The sequence below is a fragment of the Naumovozyma dairenensis genome, chromosome 10 (genome assembly GCF_000227115.2).
Source record: "Naumovozyma dairenensis CBS 421 chromosome 10, complete genome".
Classification (NCBI taxonomy): domain Eukaryota; kingdom Fungi; phylum Ascomycota; class Saccharomycetes; order Saccharomycetales; family Saccharomycetaceae; genus Naumovozyma; species Naumovozyma dairenensis.
Genome location: NC_016488.1, coordinates 2,359 through 24,112, shown reverse-complemented (window position 1 = coordinate 24,112; position 21,754 = coordinate 2,359). Strand labels below are relative to the sequence as shown.

General features: G+C 33.2%; 8 protein-coding genes across 8 annotated transcripts; 5 read left to right on the top strand and 3 right to left on the bottom strand.

Annotated features, from left to right (window-relative positions):
* Positions 1-463: 463 nt before the first annotated feature.
* On the top strand, positions 464-2,713 carry ATG13 (serine/threonine protein kinase regulatory subunit ATG13; the record flags this gene model as incomplete). The annotated part of the gene is made up of 1 exon (XM_003672104.1): positions 464-2,713. The coding sequence occupies one exon, from the start codon at positions 464-466 to the stop codon at positions 2,711-2,713; it is 2,250 nt and encodes a 749-aa protein (XP_003672152.1).
* Positions 2,714-3,044: 331 nt separating this feature from the next.
* Positions 3,045-4,418, bottom strand: PZF1 (Pzf1p; the record flags this gene model as incomplete). Its single annotated transcript, XM_003672103.1, has 1 exon — positions 3,045-4,418. One exon carries the CDS (start codon positions 4,416-4,418, stop codon positions 3,045-3,047), a length of 1,374 nt encoding a protein of 457 aa, XP_003672151.1.
* A 471-nt stretch (positions 4,419-4,889) lies between these two features.
* On the top strand, positions 4,890-5,378 carry RPO26 (DNA-directed RNA polymerase core subunit RPO26; the record flags this gene model as incomplete). The annotated part of the gene is made up of 1 exon (XM_003672102.1): positions 4,890-5,378. The coding sequence occupies one exon, from the start codon at positions 4,890-4,892 to the stop codon at positions 5,376-5,378; it is 489 nt and encodes a 162-aa protein (XP_003672150.1).
* Positions 5,379-5,689: 311 nt separating this feature from the next.
* MLC2 (Mlc2p) lies at positions 5,690-6,214 on the bottom strand (the record flags this gene model as incomplete). The annotated part of the gene is made up of 1 exon (XM_003672101.1): positions 5,690-6,214. The coding sequence occupies one exon, from the start codon at positions 6,212-6,214 to the stop codon at positions 5,690-5,692; it is 525 nt and encodes a 174-aa protein (XP_003672149.1).
* A 3,255-nt stretch (positions 6,215-9,469) lies between these two features.
* SKI3 (SKI complex subunit tetratricopeptide repeat protein SKI3) lies at positions 9,470-13,681 on the top strand (the record flags this gene model as incomplete). Its single annotated transcript, XM_003672100.1, has 1 exon — positions 9,470-13,681. The coding sequence occupies one exon, from the start codon at positions 9,470-9,472 to the stop codon at positions 13,679-13,681; it is 4,212 nt and encodes a 1,403-aa protein (XP_003672148.1).
* Positions 13,682-13,885: 204 nt separating this feature from the next.
* RPC82 (DNA-directed RNA polymerase III subunit C82) lies at positions 13,886-15,907 on the bottom strand (the record flags this gene model as incomplete). The annotated part of the gene is made up of 1 exon (XM_003672099.1): positions 13,886-15,907. One exon carries the CDS (start codon positions 15,905-15,907, stop codon positions 13,886-13,888), a length of 2,022 nt encoding a protein of 673 aa, XP_003672147.1.
* Positions 15,908-16,537: 630 nt separating this feature from the next.
* QCR2 (ubiquinol--cytochrome-c reductase subunit 2) lies at positions 16,538-17,674 on the top strand (the record flags this gene model as incomplete). The annotated part of the gene is made up of 1 exon (XM_003672098.1): positions 16,538-17,674. The coding sequence occupies one exon, from the start codon at positions 16,538-16,540 to the stop codon at positions 17,672-17,674; it is 1,137 nt and encodes a 378-aa protein (XP_003672146.1).
* A 1,211-nt stretch (positions 17,675-18,885) lies between these two features.
* Positions 18,886-20,889, top strand: NDAI0J00100 (uncharacterized protein; the record flags this gene model as incomplete). The annotated part of the gene is made up of 1 exon (XM_003672097.1): positions 18,886-20,889. The coding sequence occupies one exon, from the start codon at positions 18,886-18,888 to the stop codon at positions 20,887-20,889; it is 2,004 nt and encodes a 667-aa protein (XP_003672145.1).
* Between the last annotated feature and the right edge of the window lie 865 nt (positions 20,890-21,754).

The window sequence follows — 21,754 nt, the reverse complement described above, 5'->3', positions numbered from 1 at the left end:
AGCGTCCGGGGAACCTTAATTTTTAAAGTTAAAAGAAAAAACAATGTGGTCTATAAGATATAAATTAAGGTAAAGAGAGACACAAGTTGTTGTTATAAGAGGAGAAACACCTAAGAAAGAGGAAGAGGAACAACAGTACGAGTTTTCTATCCTTTTATCATTTGGGGACGTCCTATATCTCTCGAATTACTTAAATTCAAGAAGTTCTAACGTGTTCAGTAACGGCGCCTTCATAACACACACCTGATAACCAGCTATTTATTAGTCACCACTTTAACCACTTCACAGTGTTAATCCATTATAAAACAAAACTAAGGGATAGCTTTCTAACAACGCATATTGCTCCCAACTATAGAAAACACAAACACGGCACTGTGAACTTTTATTTGCACACTTGTCTCCAGTTCTGAACAATACAAAACAACAACAATTAATATAAACACATTCATGAGTCACATATAGAATGGTCTCTACTCCATCTGACCAAGAAACAACACAATTAATCAAATCTTTTTTTGTCAAGGGTAGCCTGCTGATTTGTTCAGAAGATATACATAACCAACAGATATCAAACAATGATAACAATACGAAATTCAATGACGACTGGTTTAACTCTGCTGATGTGTCACCAACTCCTTTGCCATCTATAATTAACCAATGGTATACACCGGAAAATGACAAGACTTTGCCACCATTGATTATTGAAACTTATTTGGACCTTCGTCAATTGCCTCATTCATACTCTATTAAATTGAAAGATAATGATGCTAATTTGTGGAATGTCACTAAAGGTAATAGAAAAACTGAAATAGTCTTAGAACGTTGGTTATTAGAACTAGATGATACTTCTCCAACATTTAAATCATACAAGGCATCAGAAGAAGAAGTTTCGGATAGTGCTAAACAATTAGTTTTATTACTACGATATTTATATACTTTATTACAATTGCTACCAGTACATGATCTACGAGATAATCTTTCGAAACAAGTAAATGCAACGAAGTCACTGGTTGGCGTCAAGACTAGAATTGTAGACGGTTCCAAACCAATTTTATCAAAGGGTCGTATTGGGTTAAGCAAACCTATTATTACTTCATATTCTAACGTCATTAACGAATCAAATATTCCAATACATCTACAACAAAAGAAAATAACTCCCGTATGGACTAAATTTGGTTTATTACGTGTTTCAGTATCATATAGGAAAGATTGTCATTTCATTGTTCAAGATTCACAGGAGAAAATATTGAATAAAGAAACTTTTGATATAAATGCAAAGAGATCTTTATCTTTATCACCACGTACTAAGACCCATTTAGGAATATCACCCGATAGTAATTTATCATCACTTTCTCAAAGAAAGAGAACATTCTCTGGATCAAAACCAATTATACAACCATTTAAAGTAGGATCATTGAGTAATGCAACAAGTAGGAACCCTTCCCATTCTTCTGTTTTACTTCGTCGTACAAGTATAAGCCCTGCTGCTGCTGCTGGCCCACATTATATACAACAACAGCAACAGCAGCAGCAGCAGCAGCAAGCTTTGCCTCTACCTTTACCAACATCACATTTCGAAGGAACAAGTGTTGACAGCACTTCAAAATATTCATCTTCCTTTGGTAAAATACGTAGACATTCAAGTCTGAAAAAATCATTGGAAAATAGCATTTTGAAACGAGATGAATCTTCACCAGCCATTGGGACTAGTGACAATTCTCAAAAAAACTTAAACTCATCAGATGATTTATTAGAATTTGTCAAATTACTTGAAGAAAAACCTAAATTGAATGTTTATAAAATTAAAAACAAAATGATTAAAAATGAAGATATTTCTAATTCATTAATAAGATTTCAAAATTTAAAACCAAATAATGATCTATTAACTGAAGATTTATCTGCCAGTGTATCAATGGATCCAGAAAGAAGACGTATATCTGGCACCCATTCACAATCTAGGCTGAATTCACAATCGAATTCACCAAACCCCTCATTGACATTCCAAGGATTGTACAACAAGATCAATAATAATATCAACAAAGGTTCATCTCCAAGCCATCTCTTTATTAGAAGCAATTCTAATGTATTTAATAGTAGAGCGAGCTCATATGAGCGGAAGCAACAACAACAGCAGCAGCAACAACAACCTACTGCAACAATTTTACCACCAATATATGGGGAAGAAAGTATGGTTGGAGATTTACGATCATCATCATTACCACCGAATGAACAAATTATGACTATACAAGATAACGATGATAATGATGTTGAAAAATTCATGATAGAAGGGAATAATAATAATAATAATAATACTAAATACTATAAATCATTCTTACCACCAAGATCTATCGATAGCATACCAGAATTATATTCTAGCAATAGAATGTCATTTGGGAAACAACAACAAAATAATTACTCTCAACCTACCATTGATAAAAACTCTGTTCAAGCTATTATGCATAAACCAAATATTCGCTCAACGGAAATTCTCTCCACTCATACTAATAAAAAAATAGAAGACCTGTTAGAAGAAGAAGATGATGGCGATAACATTAATCATGACAGTAGTACTCCTAATAATATTACAAATAATAATCGTAATCATAGTAATAATAATAATAATGATAGCACAAGTAATAGTAAGGATGATGGGCAGGAAGAAGATGATGATTTGTTATTTTTCATGAGTGACATGAACTTAGCTGGCAGCTAGAAAAACTAATAACAGTAGTCTATAGACTACTTCTAAAAAAGAAAAGAAAGAAGATAACGTAATATATATCTATATAAAGTCAAAAAGAAAGTTTTATATAATTTCAACTATATTCAATTATAATCATCCTACGTAATGAAAGGATAATGCATCTAAAAAAAAGAATTGGAAAATGTGCAATAATAGTATGAGGTATATATGTAAGGATTATATCTCCATACAACAGGTGATTTCTGTACTAATATAATGTCATAAAGGGTTTTGAATATATATATATATATTTAAATTTTTTCATGTAGATAGTTTTGTAGAGCTTTGCGTTTGGATATCTTCATTCAATAGTATTGGCTGTCTTAACTGGAAGATCAATGGGCTCTTCCAATTTCTTTGATTCTTCCTCTTGTTTCTCTTCTAAAATTTTTAATTTCAGTTGATGTATTTTATGTTTCTCAATGTGTTTTTTGAATTTATCTTCTGTTTTAAAAGTTCTATAACATTTGTAAAATGTACATTTATACTTCCTACCAACAGTGTTCAATAACAAGTTCATACTTGAACCTCTCTCTTTGTTATTTTCAATATATTTATCTAAATTAATTTCTGATCTTATGGATTCTATTGGATTATTTTGTTTCCTTCTCATTGCTCTCGTTATTCTTCTCACAGCTATTGTTTCTTCATTTTTGTTTTGTTCTTTCGTCGTCACAGCATCATGTTCTTTCTTTATTGTAATATCTTCAACTGTGGAACTATCGGCCATTATAGGTACTTTATTTTGTAACAACTCTATTGGGATTTGTTCATCCTTATGGCAACTTTGATAATGTGACAATAAATCAGTTTTCTTTGAGAATGAAATAAATTTATCGATGGGACAAAATTGACATTTCCAATTTTTAATGACTAAACTTTCATTATGAATATTCATATGCATTTTCAACCCATTTTCACCCACACAGGATTTATTACAAATGGAACATCGTAATTTTGGATGATCATTTTTAATATGTAATTGATATTTGGTCCAAGTTTTAAAAGTTAAATTACAATCAATAGAAACTGAACATTGGTATGGATTTTCTGTATCTGGATTATGATGTTTCTTAATATGATTAGCTAATCTATAGGGTCTTTGGAAATTTTTATTACAATATTTACATTTCAATTTCTCTAAATGAAAACTTAAGATATGTGATCTTAACTGAGGATGTTTATAAAAACTTTCTTGACAATTTTCATAAGGGCAATGGAAAGATTTCGTATGTGTAATTTCATGACGTTTTAATTGTTGCCTCGTTGTCACACCTTTACCACAATGCTGGCAATGGAAAGGTTTCTCCAGGGAGTGATTAGATATTATATGTCTTTCTAAATGAGTTTTCCTAGCATATGACTTAGCACACTGATCACATTTGAACGGTTTAATACCTTGATGGAAAGTGATTTGATGTTCTGATAGTAATGAAGGTCTAGTAAATGCTTTATTACAATTATCATATTCACAAAGGTATTTTTTGGGTCTAGAGGAAGACGCAGTAGATACCGAACTCCCGTTTGATTGCATACTAGTCAAAGAAGTGATACTAGTAGTAGAACTGCACCTTGACATAGGGATATTCTCAAAATCTAAATGATCCTTCCAAGATCCTAGACCATCATCGCCTTGGACATCATCTTCCCTTCGAAGATTTATATCAGCAACCATATTTTATGTGTTCTCCCCTTCTTTTTACTTGATACCTGATAAAGAAAATAGCACGAAATGACAGGCGAGAGCAGTAAAAACCAAAAAAAAGGTAGGTTCAAAGTCTTACAATATTAATTTGATCAGGTAGTAAAACTGTCCACAATCCGATCCTCTCTCATTTCATAATCAATCATCTATGAGTCTTCTCATCTCATCTCATCGGTTCATGTTCGTTTGTTTTTTTTGGAAATTTTTCACTTTTCCAGAGGTTACCCGGAATCTTCAATTTTTGTAAAAAAAATAAAAAACTTGGAAAATTTTGGAAAATTCAAAGTAAACCATTTTGAAAAGAACTGACCCGTTAGGATAACAAGAAGAAGATGAAGAAGAAGCGTACGTCGTGTCATTTGTTTATTGTATCTAACAAGGGAATAGTCATTGGTTATTAATACTCCCTCCGATACATACACATAAATATTTTCTGGCGAAATGTCTGACCAAGAAGATGCCTTCAATGACGGTAACGAAAACTTTGAAAACTTTGACAATGAATACTTCTCCGATGAAGAAAACTTTGATAACGGTACCACGCAGAATGGTGAGGGAAAGAATTTTGTTGATGGTGTGAGTAAAGATGAAAATGGAAATACAATTATTACAGGCGGACTAGGACCTGATTCTCACAAGGATGAACAATTACAAAGAAGAAAGACTTTGAAAGAAAAAGCTATTGCTAAAGAGGAAAGAACTACCACTCCATATATGACTAAATACGAACGTGCGAGAATTCTAGGTACTAGAGCTTTGCAAATCTCCATGAACGCTCCGGTGTTTGTCGATTTAGAAGGTGAAACTGACCCTCTAAGAATAGCCATGAAGGAATTAGCTGAAAAAAAGATTCCATTAGTCATTAGAAGATATTTACCTGACGGTTCATTTGAAGATTGGAGTGTTGAAGAATTAATCGTGGATTTATAATAAGATCCTGTTTATATGTCCCCTTTCCCTATCAAGCCTCAATTGCATCACTATAAACACATAAAAAAAATAATTAAAAAAAGGCAAGGTAAATATAGGTGTATAATAATAATAGCAACAGAATGTTTTCTTATTCATTTATGCACGAATTTACTGTTTTATTTCAGAAAGAACAAAGTAACGATTCAAAAAGAGGAAGCGTCATTCTATTAACTTATTGTGTAAAAAGTTTGAATGAACAAGTCACATATATCCAGTGCTTTTATAGACGACATATATTTATATATTTAGATCTCTCTCCATATAGATATTTAATCCAAAATTGTATTTAGAAACTGTCTACCTTTAAATAGTTTTTCACCAGTTGTTTGCTGGTTGGTGTTGTATGTCTTGAAGATTTTTTCAAATTCTTTTTCAGGATCTTCGAATCCTGCTTCTTTTAATAATTTAATCATCTCATTAGTACTAACAGTAAGGTCTTTATCGCCTTCAGTTGTATGATCTCCATTTAAGTCACGGAAGCATTTTAACAATTCTGATTCTTCAGGATATTCATTAATATTCTCAGTAATCAATGACAAGAATTTTGGGAATTTTATTGTGGTATTGTCATCGTCATCATTACCAGTAGCATTATTATTATCAGAACCTGATCGAAGCATATCTTTCAAGTCATGTTCTGTCATAGGTTTACCTATCGTTTGAAATGTCTTTAGTAAATCATTGAAGGATATTTCTCCATTACCATCTTCATCTATCATCTGGAATGCATCTTTCAATTTGGTAATATGATCTTGACTCAATTGATTGAATGTAAGAGATGTACTGTGTTCCATGTTGAATAATAATAATTGGCAAATGCTACGGATCGGACAAAAGCAAAGTTTGCTATATCAACTCTTTTGACAACTGTTAATATTATAGAATTGGTCTTTTTTGATCATTTGTTGTCATCCTATGTGCATCCGTAAACAGCAGCCCAGATTCCAGAAGAATTAATTGCACGCGACTGGAAATGTAGATGTTTTTTCACGTGATTGGAATGGACTAACAATCAAAATAATTTAGGTACGTAAACAATTAAATTCAGATATTCCCTGGCCATAAGTATCTATGGTAAAAAAAAAAAAAATATGAATTGGAAACATTTATTCACGTAACCAAGTAAACCAGCTGAATCGATCTTTTATTTGTCTGTCCAAAAAAAATTGTTAAACGTAATTCACTTTTTATCTGCAGTTCAGCGTTCTCTATTAACCACAGTCAGATGGAGTAAATTGGTTACTTATTTATATAGTAAGGTGGATACTTAAAAGGTCCAAAGACTGGTAACATTCTCTGAAGTAACTTCGGTTGCAAAGTTATCATTAGAAGTTCTTGAAATGATGATCGTCAAGTTGTACACATGTCACATAGTAGGTAAAACACTTCATCAGTGATCCTCGTTATACTTGACCAGGGTATAACTAGTATTCAGCTTCTACTACTCCATCCTTAAGTCGCATAAATTATGTATGGTTTAGACCGATTAATTTAAACTTACATTATTCTCCTCATCTACCCAAAAAATTCCTTATTCTAAGGTTTCTCAGAGTTAGATAATCATTTAAATAAATGCATATATATCTACATATATATTTGAAATTGAGAACCATCATTTAACTTTAGACTACGTAGAAGCTATAAAGCAGAGGGATTATCTGGAAGATTGCCCTCTTCTAAGACGGTAAAGTTATTGGTTAGGTCCCGGTGTTCATTTGGTATACAGAATGGTCATCCGAAATAAGCGGTGTAGATTCATGGAAGAGAGAGAGAAGGTGGAATAGCAATCTGTGAGTGTCAATGAGACTTGGTGATACAATCTCTCAAATATAGCTGATACTATTCAAAGTAGAGAACGCATTTATATGTAGCCATAAATAAGCAAACCAATAAGTAGACTAACAGAAAACTTTTGGCGTTACGGGTTGTTGACATTGTAAGCTTGAAAAAGGGGGCTTGTCCAGGCAAACCAATGAATGACGGGTCTTCTAAAATCTGTTTTTTGTAGAAACCAAACAAAAAAAAGGAAGGGCAAAATGTATGCATCGGAAGTTCCGATTCGTATATCTATTTATACATAGATCTTTGTTACAAATAGCGACAAGTGTTTCTGCCCCGCCCTTCTTTCTTTTGAAAATGCGACAAAACGACGGGCGTAAAGTCCGTCTTTGCGACTTGTACAGGGGATCGTCTGGGATCGGTCAATGGTCTGGAGAGAATCCGTACAGATCAACTCGAAGACTTGTAAGGGGATTTGTCAGGGATTCGACAGATCCTTTCAGATCTTCAGTTGTACGGACAATAAATAAAAACAGATCACAGATCAAATCAAAACAAGTCGATTATCTGATCAACCCATGTCATAAGGGGGACATCGGCTGCCTTTTCAAATAAGCTATTACAATCATAAATATAAAGCAGTGGAAACGTAGAGAAAATAACTTTGTATTATCGTTCTTGGTTGCAAATTCTTATATATATGTAGCGACATACAAAATAACATCAGGGAGTGACACTTTATAGATCTTAGTAATTATCATTTTAATAACAAATTTTTGAGGTTAAAGATCTGTTACATGTACCTAAAATATTTAATTCAACTATGCGATATATCTAGGGGCGATGGTTTCGCTGCTCGTATTAAATCAGAAGAAGTGTGTAATTTCGCTGCTCGTATTAAATCAGAAGAAGTGTGTAATTTCGCTGCTCGTATTCTATCAGAAAAATTGTGCAACTATTGCTTGTCGGGACCATAATGCAATCACAGCTAGTACTCAAAATATAACGACTTGATCAAAATAATGGGAATGAGAAAAGCTCTAGCACACTCAATTTGCATTTAGTCCACTGGTGAAAGGCCTTTTCTCCGAAGTATTACCGCAAGCGAAATTGTAATGATCCATACTGAAATTTTTTGCGATAAATCCAATCCCAGATAGAGCTATAATGGATTTCCTTTCCAATGCCCCAAAAGTGATACGCTTAATGGGCCCAGGATAACACGACTAAGACTGAGGAGGTCGATATCGGTAAAATCACTTATTTACTAGTGAATAAACCACTTCCAAGTTACATGAAAGTAGCAAAATGTTGAACTTTATGCCGAGCTCCCCCTGGGAGAAGGTACAGAGATTAAACACCTGCACTAAGAATCCACACTGAATTGTTAAGAGGTACAAAAGTATTTTCAGGATTTTTGGAACGATAAATTGCAGAATTTGTGAATAGCATTTTCTAATATCTAAATAAATCTGACAGTTATATACTTACTTCTGAATTTTAAGGATTTTTTCGTTTCAAACTCCTATGGTATATCCAATTCTAAGCAAAGAATATTGTAATCGAACAGAAATATCTTGATACACCAGCCAAACAAAGCAAAACGGTTTATTATACATTAAAAACCTGTTTGCACAGTACAAACTAAATTATAAGACTAACCATATGGAAACTGATGAATGCTAGATTGATACCCTTCTCAGAATGTAACCTTTAAAATTAATGGATTAAAACGCTACATACTTTACTAGTTCTTCGGCTTTGAACTTCCACCTTTTAGATAAAGAGGGTACAACAAAAATTGATTGCGCCAAGTTCTTCGTTCTAAATTAATCGCAGAATAGTTTAATACTTGAGCTGAATGTATGTTGTTTCACATTTAGTGATTTCATCAGATATAACTTTCCCTTACCGTAGTTAGTCATTAAAGTCTTTTATATTTTTAGGATATGCAATTTCCTACAATAACCAGAGTATACTAAAAAGACACATAAAGGATATATCCTGCTAGCTGTGGCAATTGCCTGTTCGAAGTATGTCTTCGGTCTCATCATATCTAATAGGTGTCATTATAATATATTCTCATCTAACGTTAAAATTTCCGCAGTACCTTAGAAAATTTCACAGGTGAAAAATTCACATTGAAGTAAGTTCAATCAGCAAACAACGACATTTATTAGCAGGCAAATGATAACAGAAGTTAGCTTCTATTCCAGACTAGCATATCAGAACTCCTAACAACTTTTACCTTACATATAAACACCAAAGATATGCCTTCACTCAAAGAACTATTAAAAGAGGCGAAGGCAGAGTTAGCGAGAGCTGACTACGAAGAAGCTGTAAAAATTTCAAAAGACATTTTATTTCAAGATCCTGATAATTATTTCGCCCACGTCTTCCTAGGGAAGGCTTATTCATGCATACAAGGTGAGTTATCAAAATCAATTGAGCATTATACTATTGCTACAAAGCTATTACCCGATAATGCTTTGGCATGGAAAGGTCTTTTCATAGTTTTAGGTATGCCAGAAGTCATTCCAAACATTGTAACTTTTGACTCTTACTTCGACCTTTGTACAAGTTATGCTCAGGTCTTGAGCAGAAATGAATTACCACAAGTGGAATTGATACATGAAATTAGACTCATTAAAAAAAAGTTCCCTGAATCACATGAATCTTTCTATAGACATATGAGACCAGGAACTCCAATGGCTGAAACGTTAGGGAGACATTTGATGAAGCCAGTCGAAGCTCTTGAGAACTTGATTGATATTGTCTCTAAAAAAGAACTGAAAGAAATATCGCAAGTAGTAAGTCGTGAAAGGTTACAACTAAGAGCAAGTGATCCTGACTACCAAATTAAAATGAATGAATTGGCATGGAAAATTTATGAACATTCCGAGTTAGATGAACTTTATAATCAATTGATAAATATACTAGATGATGACGACAAAAGATCTAAATACGAATCTGCCTCGTTAGAATATCGAATTAAAGTGTTAAAGTCAATGCCTAAAGATATTAAACTTAACTATTTTGTGAGAGTTAAGAATATGGTAGAAGATATGGTTTTAGTCAACCATAATTCTTTAACAGCTTGGAAGTTATTTTTCGAATGGCAAGATTATGAAGATTTGGATAAAATGGATAAATCAGTTATTTTGAAATTTTTTAAAAAATTCCCAAAAGAACCGCTCGCAATTATGTTATATGCTTGGATTTGTTCAAGTTTCTCCAAATACGACATTGATGAATTTGATAATGATAGTAAGCAAAAAGAATCTCACCTTGAAGTTGATGAACAAGACGAAGATGAACCAATTGATGAAACAATAGAGCAGGACTTGAAAGAAATGGAGGAAACTGAAGAAGAGACTATGGGAATTTTCGAAGAAGATGTCCTAATTGCTTTAAATGATAATATTACTAAAACACAAAATAGCGCATTAGCCCATAGAATTATTTCCCAGTATTACATTTTTACAAAAGAATACGAGGAGGCACTCCCATATATCAAACAAGGTATATCTTTAGTAGCATATAAAATAAGAGATTTGGGTTGCCAGCTATTCAATACTAAAAGAGAATTCTCATTGACGTTAGCTACGTGTTACACCTATGTCGATGCACCTCAATATCATAAAGCTGCTCTTACATTATTTGATAAAATTTTACTCGAATCACCAGACAATTCCAGAGCTAAGATGGGGAAAGGTATTATTTTCATTGAAAGAGAAAATTGGAAAGAAGCAAATGAACTCTTAGAACAAGTTATCAATCAATTTCCTAATAATTTAGAAGTTGTCTCTGAATATGGTTGGACCAAAAGTAATCTTGGTGAAGTAGATGAGGGTTTAAAGATCTTAAACGATACATTGCATAAAATCGAGGGTAATGATTTAAGAACTGCCGAATTCAGAGCATTGACTATGTGGAGAAAAGCTAAAACTTATATTTTCAAAGAAATGCAATTTCCATCTTCATCAATGGAATATATTAAGGAATCATTCAAAATATTAGTTCAGCTAATTAAATTATTGGATACGTTTGCACCAGCTTATTCCACACTGGGTGACATTTATTCCCTCTATTATAACGATAAATCAAGAGCATTCAAATGTTACTATAAAGCGTTTGACCTGAATGCGGGAGATATCGTTGCCGCCAAATATATCACAGAAATGTATACAAATAATGCAAATTGGGAAGCTGCTGTCCAAATTAGTGAAAGACTCGTTAAAGCAGAAAAAGCGAAGAGAATTTTACAATCAACAAGTTGGCCATACAGAGTTTTAGGTATTGCTTATCTGCAAAATCAACAGGAAAGTAGTTCAATTGAATGGTTTCAATCAGCCATTCGTGTTGATCCGAATGATATAGAATCGTGGGTGGGATTGGGACAGGCATACTTAGCATGTGGTAGGATAGAAGCATCTATGAAAGTTTTCGAAAAGGCAATGGAATTAGATGGCTCACATCTACATGCGCAATACTTCAAAGCCTTAGCCCTCGCTGATATGGGGGAATTTAGCGCAAGTATTGATCTTCTAACAAGTGTAACGGAATTAAACCCTACGGAGGAATCCTTCCACATTTCATTAGCAACCACTTTAGTTAATTATGCTTATGATTTGTACTTTGAGGGTTATCTTATCAAAGGGATCTCCATTGTCATCGAAAGCATTAATGTTATCAAGTATATTACAACAGAATTACAATGTTTTTCTCAAGTTTTGTGGACCAATTTATCTAAGGTACTAAAGTTATTCATTTCCGTGGAATCAAAAATCGATTCATTACCGGTCGAAGCTTTAGTCGATATATTCAGCTCAAAAGACATGGTAGGAACGAAAGAAGTTGATGATATAGATCAAACAACTTTGGATATACTCCTATCGAAGTCTGATTCGGATAATATATCAATCGGGTGCCAATTCTTAATTTTGGCGGCTAAATACAGTGTTCCCTCCGACTCATTAAAAGGATTATCATCCACTATTCGTTCTGCTATCTGGTATAACATTGGTATAGCCGAATTAAATGCCTTTTTGATTTTAAAACAAGATAAATATAGGGATGCCGCAATTTTCTGCTTTAAAAATTCTATAAAATACCAATCAAACACAGCAGAAGCATGGATTGGACTGGGAATTTCTACAATGGACTTAAATTATCGTGTAGCACAGCACTGTTTCATTAAAGCAGTTGCATTAGACCCAAAAAATACGGAAATTTGGTTTAATCTTGCTATGTTAGGGTTAAGACATGACGATATAACATTCGCTAAGGAAGTTTTGAATAGATCACAAAGTGTTGCCCCTCAAGATTCTGTGCCTTGGTTAGGTATGGCATTGGTATCTGAATTGAAAGGCGATAAGCAAGAAAGTTCGAGGTTATTTGCTCATGCATTTGTACTATCAAATGGTAAGTCAAAAATGGCACAAATCCTTTATGCAAAGAGTGTTTTACAGAATCATGTTGGCCAAGGAAATGATGAACGAGATTTAGAAGCCGTAGCGGAATTAACTGCCGTGATAAATGGATTAGATCAATATTACAAGAAATCACCAGATAACGCATTTGCTATAGAATGCGGGTTGTTGGCTCTAGAAAGATTACAGAATTACAAGCTAGCTGCGCAAATGACACAGAATTTGACAGCTTTACTTGAAAAGAGATTTGAGAAAAACCAGGATGACCAAGAACTATTTAATTTTGGTATAGTGAGGGCTCAATTCGCACGTATTCAATTGGGTTTAGGAAATTTTGAAAGTGCAATTGAGAACGCTGAATTATCACAAGGTATTATGGATGACTTCACTAATAAAGATATATTATCAACAAAAATATCCAACCATATTTCTCTCGGTTTAGCGTTTTTTTTATGGTACGATTTTGATTCAACTTTAGTGCATTTCCAAGAATTGCTAAACATCTCTAAAGAGTCACAAAGTCTTGTTGCTTTAATCGCTAAAGTCTTATTTGACGTTGGAACCGAAGAAACTAAATCTACTGCCATGCAAGAACTAACTGATTACATCTCTGAACATAGGTCTGATTTATTGGTAACTATAACAATTGCTGCTATGACCATAATCGACAACAAGAAAGATGATTTAAAAATAATTCTTCAAGAATTGAAGAGTCTGGATCTTCCAGATATTGTTAATGATAAGCATAAGGATACTACATTATTAATTGAAAAAATTACAGAGAAGGTTTATAATGATGATATTGATGAAGTTTCAAAAAACCGTGCCTGGCAAACTACGGCATTTTTATTCCCCAATGACTACAAAGCCTGGACCGAAATAGATAAAACCACTGAAAGAAGAGTAGCAACAAATTTTGAAAATAAGTTGTCAGCGGCACAAATGAGTGAAGTTTATGCAAATTCGAAGAACTTGAGAAATATTCAAAGAGGGTTATTTTTATGTCCCTGGAACACCAATACCATTGCTGCGTTCAGCGGTTGCTTTTGATATTGTATATACAGACAATGTAATCAATCCCGTTATATAAAGTGGCAGAATCAATAATATTAATCTGTATCGTGATTAAAAAAATACATATATATATAAAACTCAGTTGTATAATATTTGTAAGGTTCGTTCTTATCTCCTTCAATACATGCAAATTATTTTTATAGGTGTCTAGTAGACAGAATAACATAAATATAATATATATTAACACAAACTGAACACTTCCCATAGCGATAAAACTCTGGATATACGCCCGAAAGTATTCAATTCACGTTCATTTACCATCTTTAGTTGATTTAATTCACTTGGTAATAATAATTCAGCTTCTCTACCCTTCACATCATCTCTATTAGCTTTTGTTAGTAGTGTTGAATTTTCGTTTCTCAAGATTTCCTTTTTATATAATAGATTTGCAATATTCCATGTTAAGTTTTGTTTCATGAAATTATAGGATTGCTTTTCATTACATCTGAAAAGAAATACAGCTCTTGATGCGGCTCTATCTGCTGTTCTTGGAACCTCTTGAATTTCAACCACGTTGTATTTGATTAAAGAAGATATTGTTGATCTGATATCCTTTTCTTTCATCAATGCTGTTTGTGTAATAACTTTTTCAGAAACTAACCCATTGACAGTTATACAGCGACGAATTCTCATTGCTGATGGACCGAGTGTAGACACTAAGATATAATCGTACATTGATGATTTTAACATAGGAATTAATTTACTATATGGGACATAGAAGACACCTGGTCTCGTTTCTTGTAAAAATGGGATTTTTGAAGACGCAAGTAATTTCAAATGATTGTTAATCAAAGTTATTGAATGTGGATCAGTATCATTTTCATCAAACTCCATATCATCTTGATTTTGATTTTGGTTTTGATCTTCATTGTCATCTTCTTGTATACTTTCTAATCCTGCTGGTAAAGAGGGGATTGTAAACCCATCCTCCGTTTTCAATCTTTTATTGTTAGCATCGTTAGATTCATCATTGGAACGTTTATTATTACTATTTTTTTTTACAAATGATGTCAATGTACCAGTCAAGTTAATATATGGAGTCATATGTTTAGAAACGTCAATAGCATTAAATGTGACTCCAGGAGTTTTTTCCTCTTTCAATTCTAATTCTTCTTTAATACCTATAGCCTCGTCCAAATCTTGTAATAAACCTGTCTTTATTAATGGATTATACAGATTAGGTGATTTTTGTTCTGTTAATTTTAAGGCAATTTTGTATACTTGAGAAGATGCAGAACTAATTCTTGATTTGGCGAAATGAGTCAGTTGTTTAGTTCTTCTTATTTTCAAAAATCTATCTAAATTGAAAGTCAATGGGATAGTTTTAATGACAGTTTTCAAAGATGTTCTTGGATCTGTTGTTATTATTTTTGAAGTATTATTTGATACGTTTAATAGATTTTCAAATTGTTCCTTTGCCTTTGCTTTTGCTTCAGTTCTTTTCTTCAAATCTGATAGAGTTGAAGTTCTTGGAATTAATTTATATTCTTTTTCAAACAAAAGATTCCAAAGGTCATTGATTGGTGTATAATTTAACTTTGTTATTGGTATCAAAAATTCTGATTCAACTAATTGAACAAACATGGCTGTTAATTCATGCGTAGATATATCTGAGGATGCACTTTGTAAATAATCTTTCAGAGTGACAGAACCTAGGGATAAAATGTTTTGAATAATATGTGCAGCTAATGATAATTTTGAATCTTGACTTTTGGCACGTTGTGGGAAATAATTGTGCATTTCTTCAATAATGGAACCTGAATATAAAAATAATAAAAACCCATCTTCATTATAGTAATAATAAGTAGTTTTTTTCCCTGAGAATGAAGTTTCCTCCAAATAACGTACGCAACGCAATTGAATTAAAGAGACCAAGGTTGCCTTAGCAGATTCATAAGTGAAGTTTGTTAATTTGTCAACCATATCATGAACGCTTAACCTTCCTAATGACAATAATAGCTCTACCATTTTAGAAGCACGTTCACCCAAGTGAGATTTTACCAATTCCACATATAAAAATCTTTCTGGAGCCAACGTTCTTTGTTCCAAAGAAGAAACACTAATAGTAGTATTTGGATCAGAATCCTGAGGATTATTAGTGTTGGAACCGTTTGCAATTGATGGTGTAGTCGTATTGTTGTTACCATTGGCTTGTCCTTGACTGGTTAAGGCATCCACTGTTGAATTCAAGATGGAATCCATGGCAAAGGGGCGTATATTTTTTTTGATGATATAGAGTATAGAATACAGTAGTGACAGAATAGAGCCTTTTAAAGATGAAAAATAGGAAGTTGTTATAATATTAATGCTATGCGATGAGCTTACTTGTAATAAAAATTAGATCCTGCCAAGTACATTTTTCTGGAAATTTTTCAGTTTGTCCAATGTTTACATTTCAGAAGTGTCACAAATTGTAAAAATGCCAGTAAACTAAAAAAACTGAATTACTGACACAAATATGATCACTTGACACGCAACCAATAAGATTCGGACGGATCTTTTCGGTTTTTACAACTACACTAAGCAGTGAAAACGCGCAGTGGGATTCCACCTCTATAAACATATATATTGATTCTGTTAGGTTGAGAAATATAATAAGGGAGGGAGGTAAAAATGCAGAGGAAAGGTATAGGAAGAGAACCTTTTGTATGTAAAATAGGTAAGTAAGCAATACTTTATTTATAATATAGTTTTCCTTTTGGTTTTTACGAGGTAGTAGCCGTCATCAAAATTGTTCGAGAAAATTTAATTGTTTTGATTGATCAGATATTCAATTGCGAATAACACACCTTCATATATATATATATATACCGATCCAGAGTAAACTAAAAGATGTTGTCAATTGCTTCTACAAGAAATACTGTCGTCAAAAATTTGCTTAGAGTCTCTTCTAAAGCCCATTACAATGTCTTAGCTGTGGATAGCCCAAGTAAAGTTTCCACATTAGCAGTGAAAGTCCATGCAGGGTCCAGATATGCGAATAAAGATGGTCTATCTCATCTATTATCTCGCTTCAATTTCCAAAATACAAATGATAAATCTGCTTTACGATTAGTTAGAGAAACTGAATTGTTAAGTGGTGAACTAGCTTCCACTGTTGATAGAGAATATATTACTTTGAAAGCTACCTTTTTAAAGGAACATTTACCATATTATGTTAATGTCTTAGCAAATGCTCTATATAAGACATCTTTTAGACCTCATGAATTACCTGAGTCTGTTCTTCCTGCTGCAAACTACGACCTGGCACGTTATGACCAAAATCCTATTAATGTAGCTCATGAATTATTATACAATATTACTTATAGATCTGGATTAGGTAATCCAATTCTTTATGATGGTGTAGAACCTATCGCATTGGAGGAAATTCAAAGTTTTGCTGATGATGTTTATACGAAAGACAATATTGATATAATTGGTTCCGGTGTTAACGCTAACGATCTTGAAAGGTTCGTTAATGATTCTTTATTTAATTCATTACCAGTTGGTAAATCTTTAGTTGGATCAAGCGCAACTAAATCTTTCGTAGGTAAAGAAGCAAGATTAAGAAATGTAGGTCCATCCGTAGTAACTATCGGTATTCCAATTGATAGCGCTGAGGATTTTGGTAAATATTATGCTTTATCCAAATATTTAACCGCTAAGAGCACCCCATTATCTAACTTGGTATCTTCATCCAAAGTTGATTTCTATAATAATAAGAACGGGTTGTTCATATTGAATGTCATTGGCAGTAATCCAGAAATAGTTAATAATAGCGTCAGGAAACTTGTTACCGAATTGAAGAAAAATATTGATCTTTCAGTGACAAAAGAATACGCTCGATTAGAATTAGAATTAGAAAATCAATTTAAATTGAAACCATTGGAAATCGATTTCGGAAAGGTTAAAAACTTCAAATTGGACAAGTTCAACTACGCTGCTGTGGGTGATGTATCGAAATTACCATTCTTGGATGATTTGTATTGAAAAAGATAGGACATGAAAATGAAAATGCAAATGAAAAATAACAAACACACTATTAATTGTATATAGGGAACGAAATTTTTTAAAATAACATTCACAAAATTACAAATTCTTCTGAGGTTTCCATCTTCTGATAAGAAAATTACATTACAAACAAACAACTCAATTTTTTATATTCATCCATTCAAAAAGTCATATATAACAAACCACGGATGAAAAAGTATTTTTCCTTCTTTATTTAATTAGATTAAATACATCTACTCAAAAATATTTATTTAAAAGGTACAAGTACATATATGTTATTTCCATTGAACGAAACTTGGTCGAAAATATAGATTCGATGTGCTCTATTATTCGACGCTGGGGAAAACAAATCGATGACCACCTTTCACCCACTCGCTCCAAGTAATAAAAAAGTATGAGGAAACACTGGTAACTGCGACACACTAAAATCAAAACCGATACACAATAAGATTAATTGAGATGTACATAATTTCTCAATGTTTACGTAATAATCTGAACATACCTAAGAGTATTTCACTAAATGCGGTCCCTTTTTGGACAATGTGTACTGATTGCTCGAGTGGATTATATGCGTTTGAGCAGTGACGGTTCTGGCCTGAGTAATGAAAGACAAATACGTAAAGGTACGTATACACAAGGAATTGGAGTAGCAGTTTTTATGCCAAGAACGATCGAAGATATATGTATTGTTAACACTACAAGATGATACAGTACAGGCAGTTCTTCATGACAAATATTTGTCAACAAAACCGGACAACAAAAAATGTTGATTTTTTCTGAGCGTCAACAACAGAAACGCGGGTTGTTAACGCGCTTCTTACCCTATGGGGAAATGTGTACATAATGTTGCCTGAACGAATCGAGGAAAAAAAAGTGTGGAAAATTCCTTCAAAGGTTTTCTTTGAAGTGCCTTTTCCTACGAAGGTTCTTGTTAACGTTTCCTTACGACCTGATGCCTAGCTTATATTCATAAGAAGATCTTTAGAAGAATTTTTGGAGCACCGTTGTTGGAGTAATGTTATCGTATGTTCTTAGGAATATTCACTCCAATTTTTTTCTGAAATATTTAGCTTCATATAAGAACATCTTGCATCATCGTCACCTCTTTCGTAGACCATTCTTTGAGAAAATACTGTTCTTGCTTTAGTTGTCACAAGAAAAATAGAAACTAGTGCACTATTCCTAAAAAGATGCAATTGCAAAATCTATTATTGGCTGTTGTCATTGCCTCGAGGAATGTCGAAGCGTGGTCGCCTTCAAACAGCTATGCTCCAGCAAATGTTACTTGTTCAGATGATATTAACTTACTTAGAGAAGCATCCGATTTATCACAAGATGAAAAAGACTGGTTAAAGAAAAGAGATTCTATAACAACAGAATCTTTGAAGGCCTTTTTAGAAAAATCCACTAGGAATTTTTCAGATACATCTCTCTTGAATCAATTATTCGGAGATAATAGTACAAATGTTCCAAAAATCGGTATCGCATGTTCAGGTGGTGGTTATAGAGCCATGTTAAGTGGTGCAGGTATGTTAGCTGCTATGGATAATAGAACCGATGGCGCCAATGAATATGGGTTGGGTGGTATCTTACAAAGTTCTACATATTTATCAGGGTTATCTGGTGGTAATTGGTTGACTGGTACTCTTGCATGGAATAATTGGACTTCTGTTCAAGATATAATCAACAACATGACAGTAAATAATTCTATTTGGGATATTACCAATTCCATATTTAGTACAACTAGTATGCAAAATTCAAGTGATGGAAGTGTATGGGATCAAATTGCAGAAGACGTTAAGGCAAAACAAGATGCTGGTTTCAATATTTCATTAGCAGATATTTGGGGTAGAGCACTAGCATATAATTTCTTCCCAGATCTTCACCATGGTGGTGATGCTTATACCTGGTCAACTTTAAGGGATTCTGACGTCTTCAAAAATGGTGGAATGCCTTTCCCTATTTCCGTTGCAGATGGTAGATACCCAGGAACCACTGTTATCAATTTAAATGCAACTGTATTTGAATTCAATCCCTTTGAAATGGGTTCATGGGATCCAACCTTGAATACTTTCACAGACGTTAAATATTTGGGAACGAAAGGTAATGGGATTGCGTTGAAAAGAGTAGCAGAGGTCCCAATAACAAAACCGGCGTTATCAAAACCAGCGATACATTGGCCTTCAGTTACTGGTTTACCATTGGAGACATTAAGTAGTAGTATATTACCACAGTCATTGAGTACATTAGGTGTTGATTTCTTATCCGATGTAACAGATACCTATAACGATATTGCTCTTTATTCTCCAAATCCATTTAAAGATGCAGCTTTTATCAAAGGAAACCATTCAAAAAGTATTGTAAATTCCCCTGATTTATTCTTAGTTGATGGTGGTGAAGATGGACAAGGTGTTCCTTTAGTTCCCCTATTAAAGCAAAACCGTGGTTTAGACGTTGTTTTTGCCTTAGATAGTTCATCTGATACTAATTCAAATTGGCCAGATGGTACTAGTTTAACAAAAACATATGATCGTCAATTTACTAGTCAAGGGGAAGGAATGGCATTCCCATACGTCCCAGACCAAGATACTTTCATCAGTGAAGGTTTAAATATGAGACCAACATTTTTCGGTTGTGATGCTGCTAATTTAACTGATTTGGAATATATCCCACCTTTAGTTATTTATATTCCTAGTGCCAGACATTCATTCAATGCTAACACAAGCACTCTTCAATTATCATATACTCCAGCTCAACGTTTATCTAAGATCCAAAACGGTTTCGAATCCACTACAAGAGGTAATTTTACTGATGATGAAAACTTCTTAGGTTGTGTCGGCTGTGCTATCATGAGACGTAAACAAGAAAGCCTCAATGAGACTTTACCATCTGAATGTAACCAATGTTTCGCTGACTATTGTTGGGATTATAAGGTTGCAAACTCAGGTGTGACAAATACTACTGGTACTACAAATGCTACACTTTCCTCCAATACTTCACTAGCTTTGATCAATAGAAATAGCACTTCAAGTGTAATTGCTCCTTCATCAACCAGTGTGGTAGCTAATAATGTCTCTCAAACAGCAACTTCCAGTACTTCAGCTTCAAGCAATGCTGCTATAAGTAATATTCAGAACTCCAAACCAGTTGCCTTCATGATTACGTTATTTAGCATTGTTTTCCCCCTCCTTTAGTTTATACTTTGAAATATCTTTTAAGTATAAATAGACCCTGAAGGAAATGGTTTATAAAATTTGTTCAACTAAATGAACTTCATGTTCGTCAATCAAAGATACCCGTCATCTGTATACATTATTAATAACTTCTATGTTTTTATAAATTCAAAGGTATACTGATATATTAAAAACGTTTTCAACTACTACTTTTTTAATCAATACGAGGAGATAAAAATTATAGTTTAAATATTTATTCTTATTAGTTGGATAGAAATACTATATGTATGTTTAAGTCCAAAAATTGTTTCAAATTTTAAGGCCTCCGTTTTCTGAAAGGACAGATAGCTAACCACGGATATTACTTGCATATTATACCAATTTTAGTTAGAAAGAAAGAAATAAAGGAAAAAGATGATATTGTGTAACGTCGAGTGAACGTCCTGTTTCTTCTATGTCTATAGAGTTGTTGACAACCTGCTAAGAGCGCAATATGCTGTTAGATGTAATTTACTTCTTACTGATTGTTCAGGTGTAGTATATAGGTTAGTTTCAATTACTTATTTTTTGTAATAAACAAGATAGAAGATAATAAGGTGAATACCTAAGGGTCCAGAGATTGGTGCTGTTCTCTTAAATATCTTCGGTTGCAAAGCTATCATTAGTAGTTTTTGAAAGGATCGTCGCGCTCGACGTGTCACATATATATTTGATGAGATTTTGGGATCTTATCTTGTGGAGCAATATCAGATTTATATGTTTCAATCATTTATTAATAATATACAATGTTTCTTCGTGGTTTTTATATATTATATAATTAAAGTGTATTTAAACTAATACCTAACATTCTTGCATTCATGTCCTTTATATAATTTCTCTATTTGGA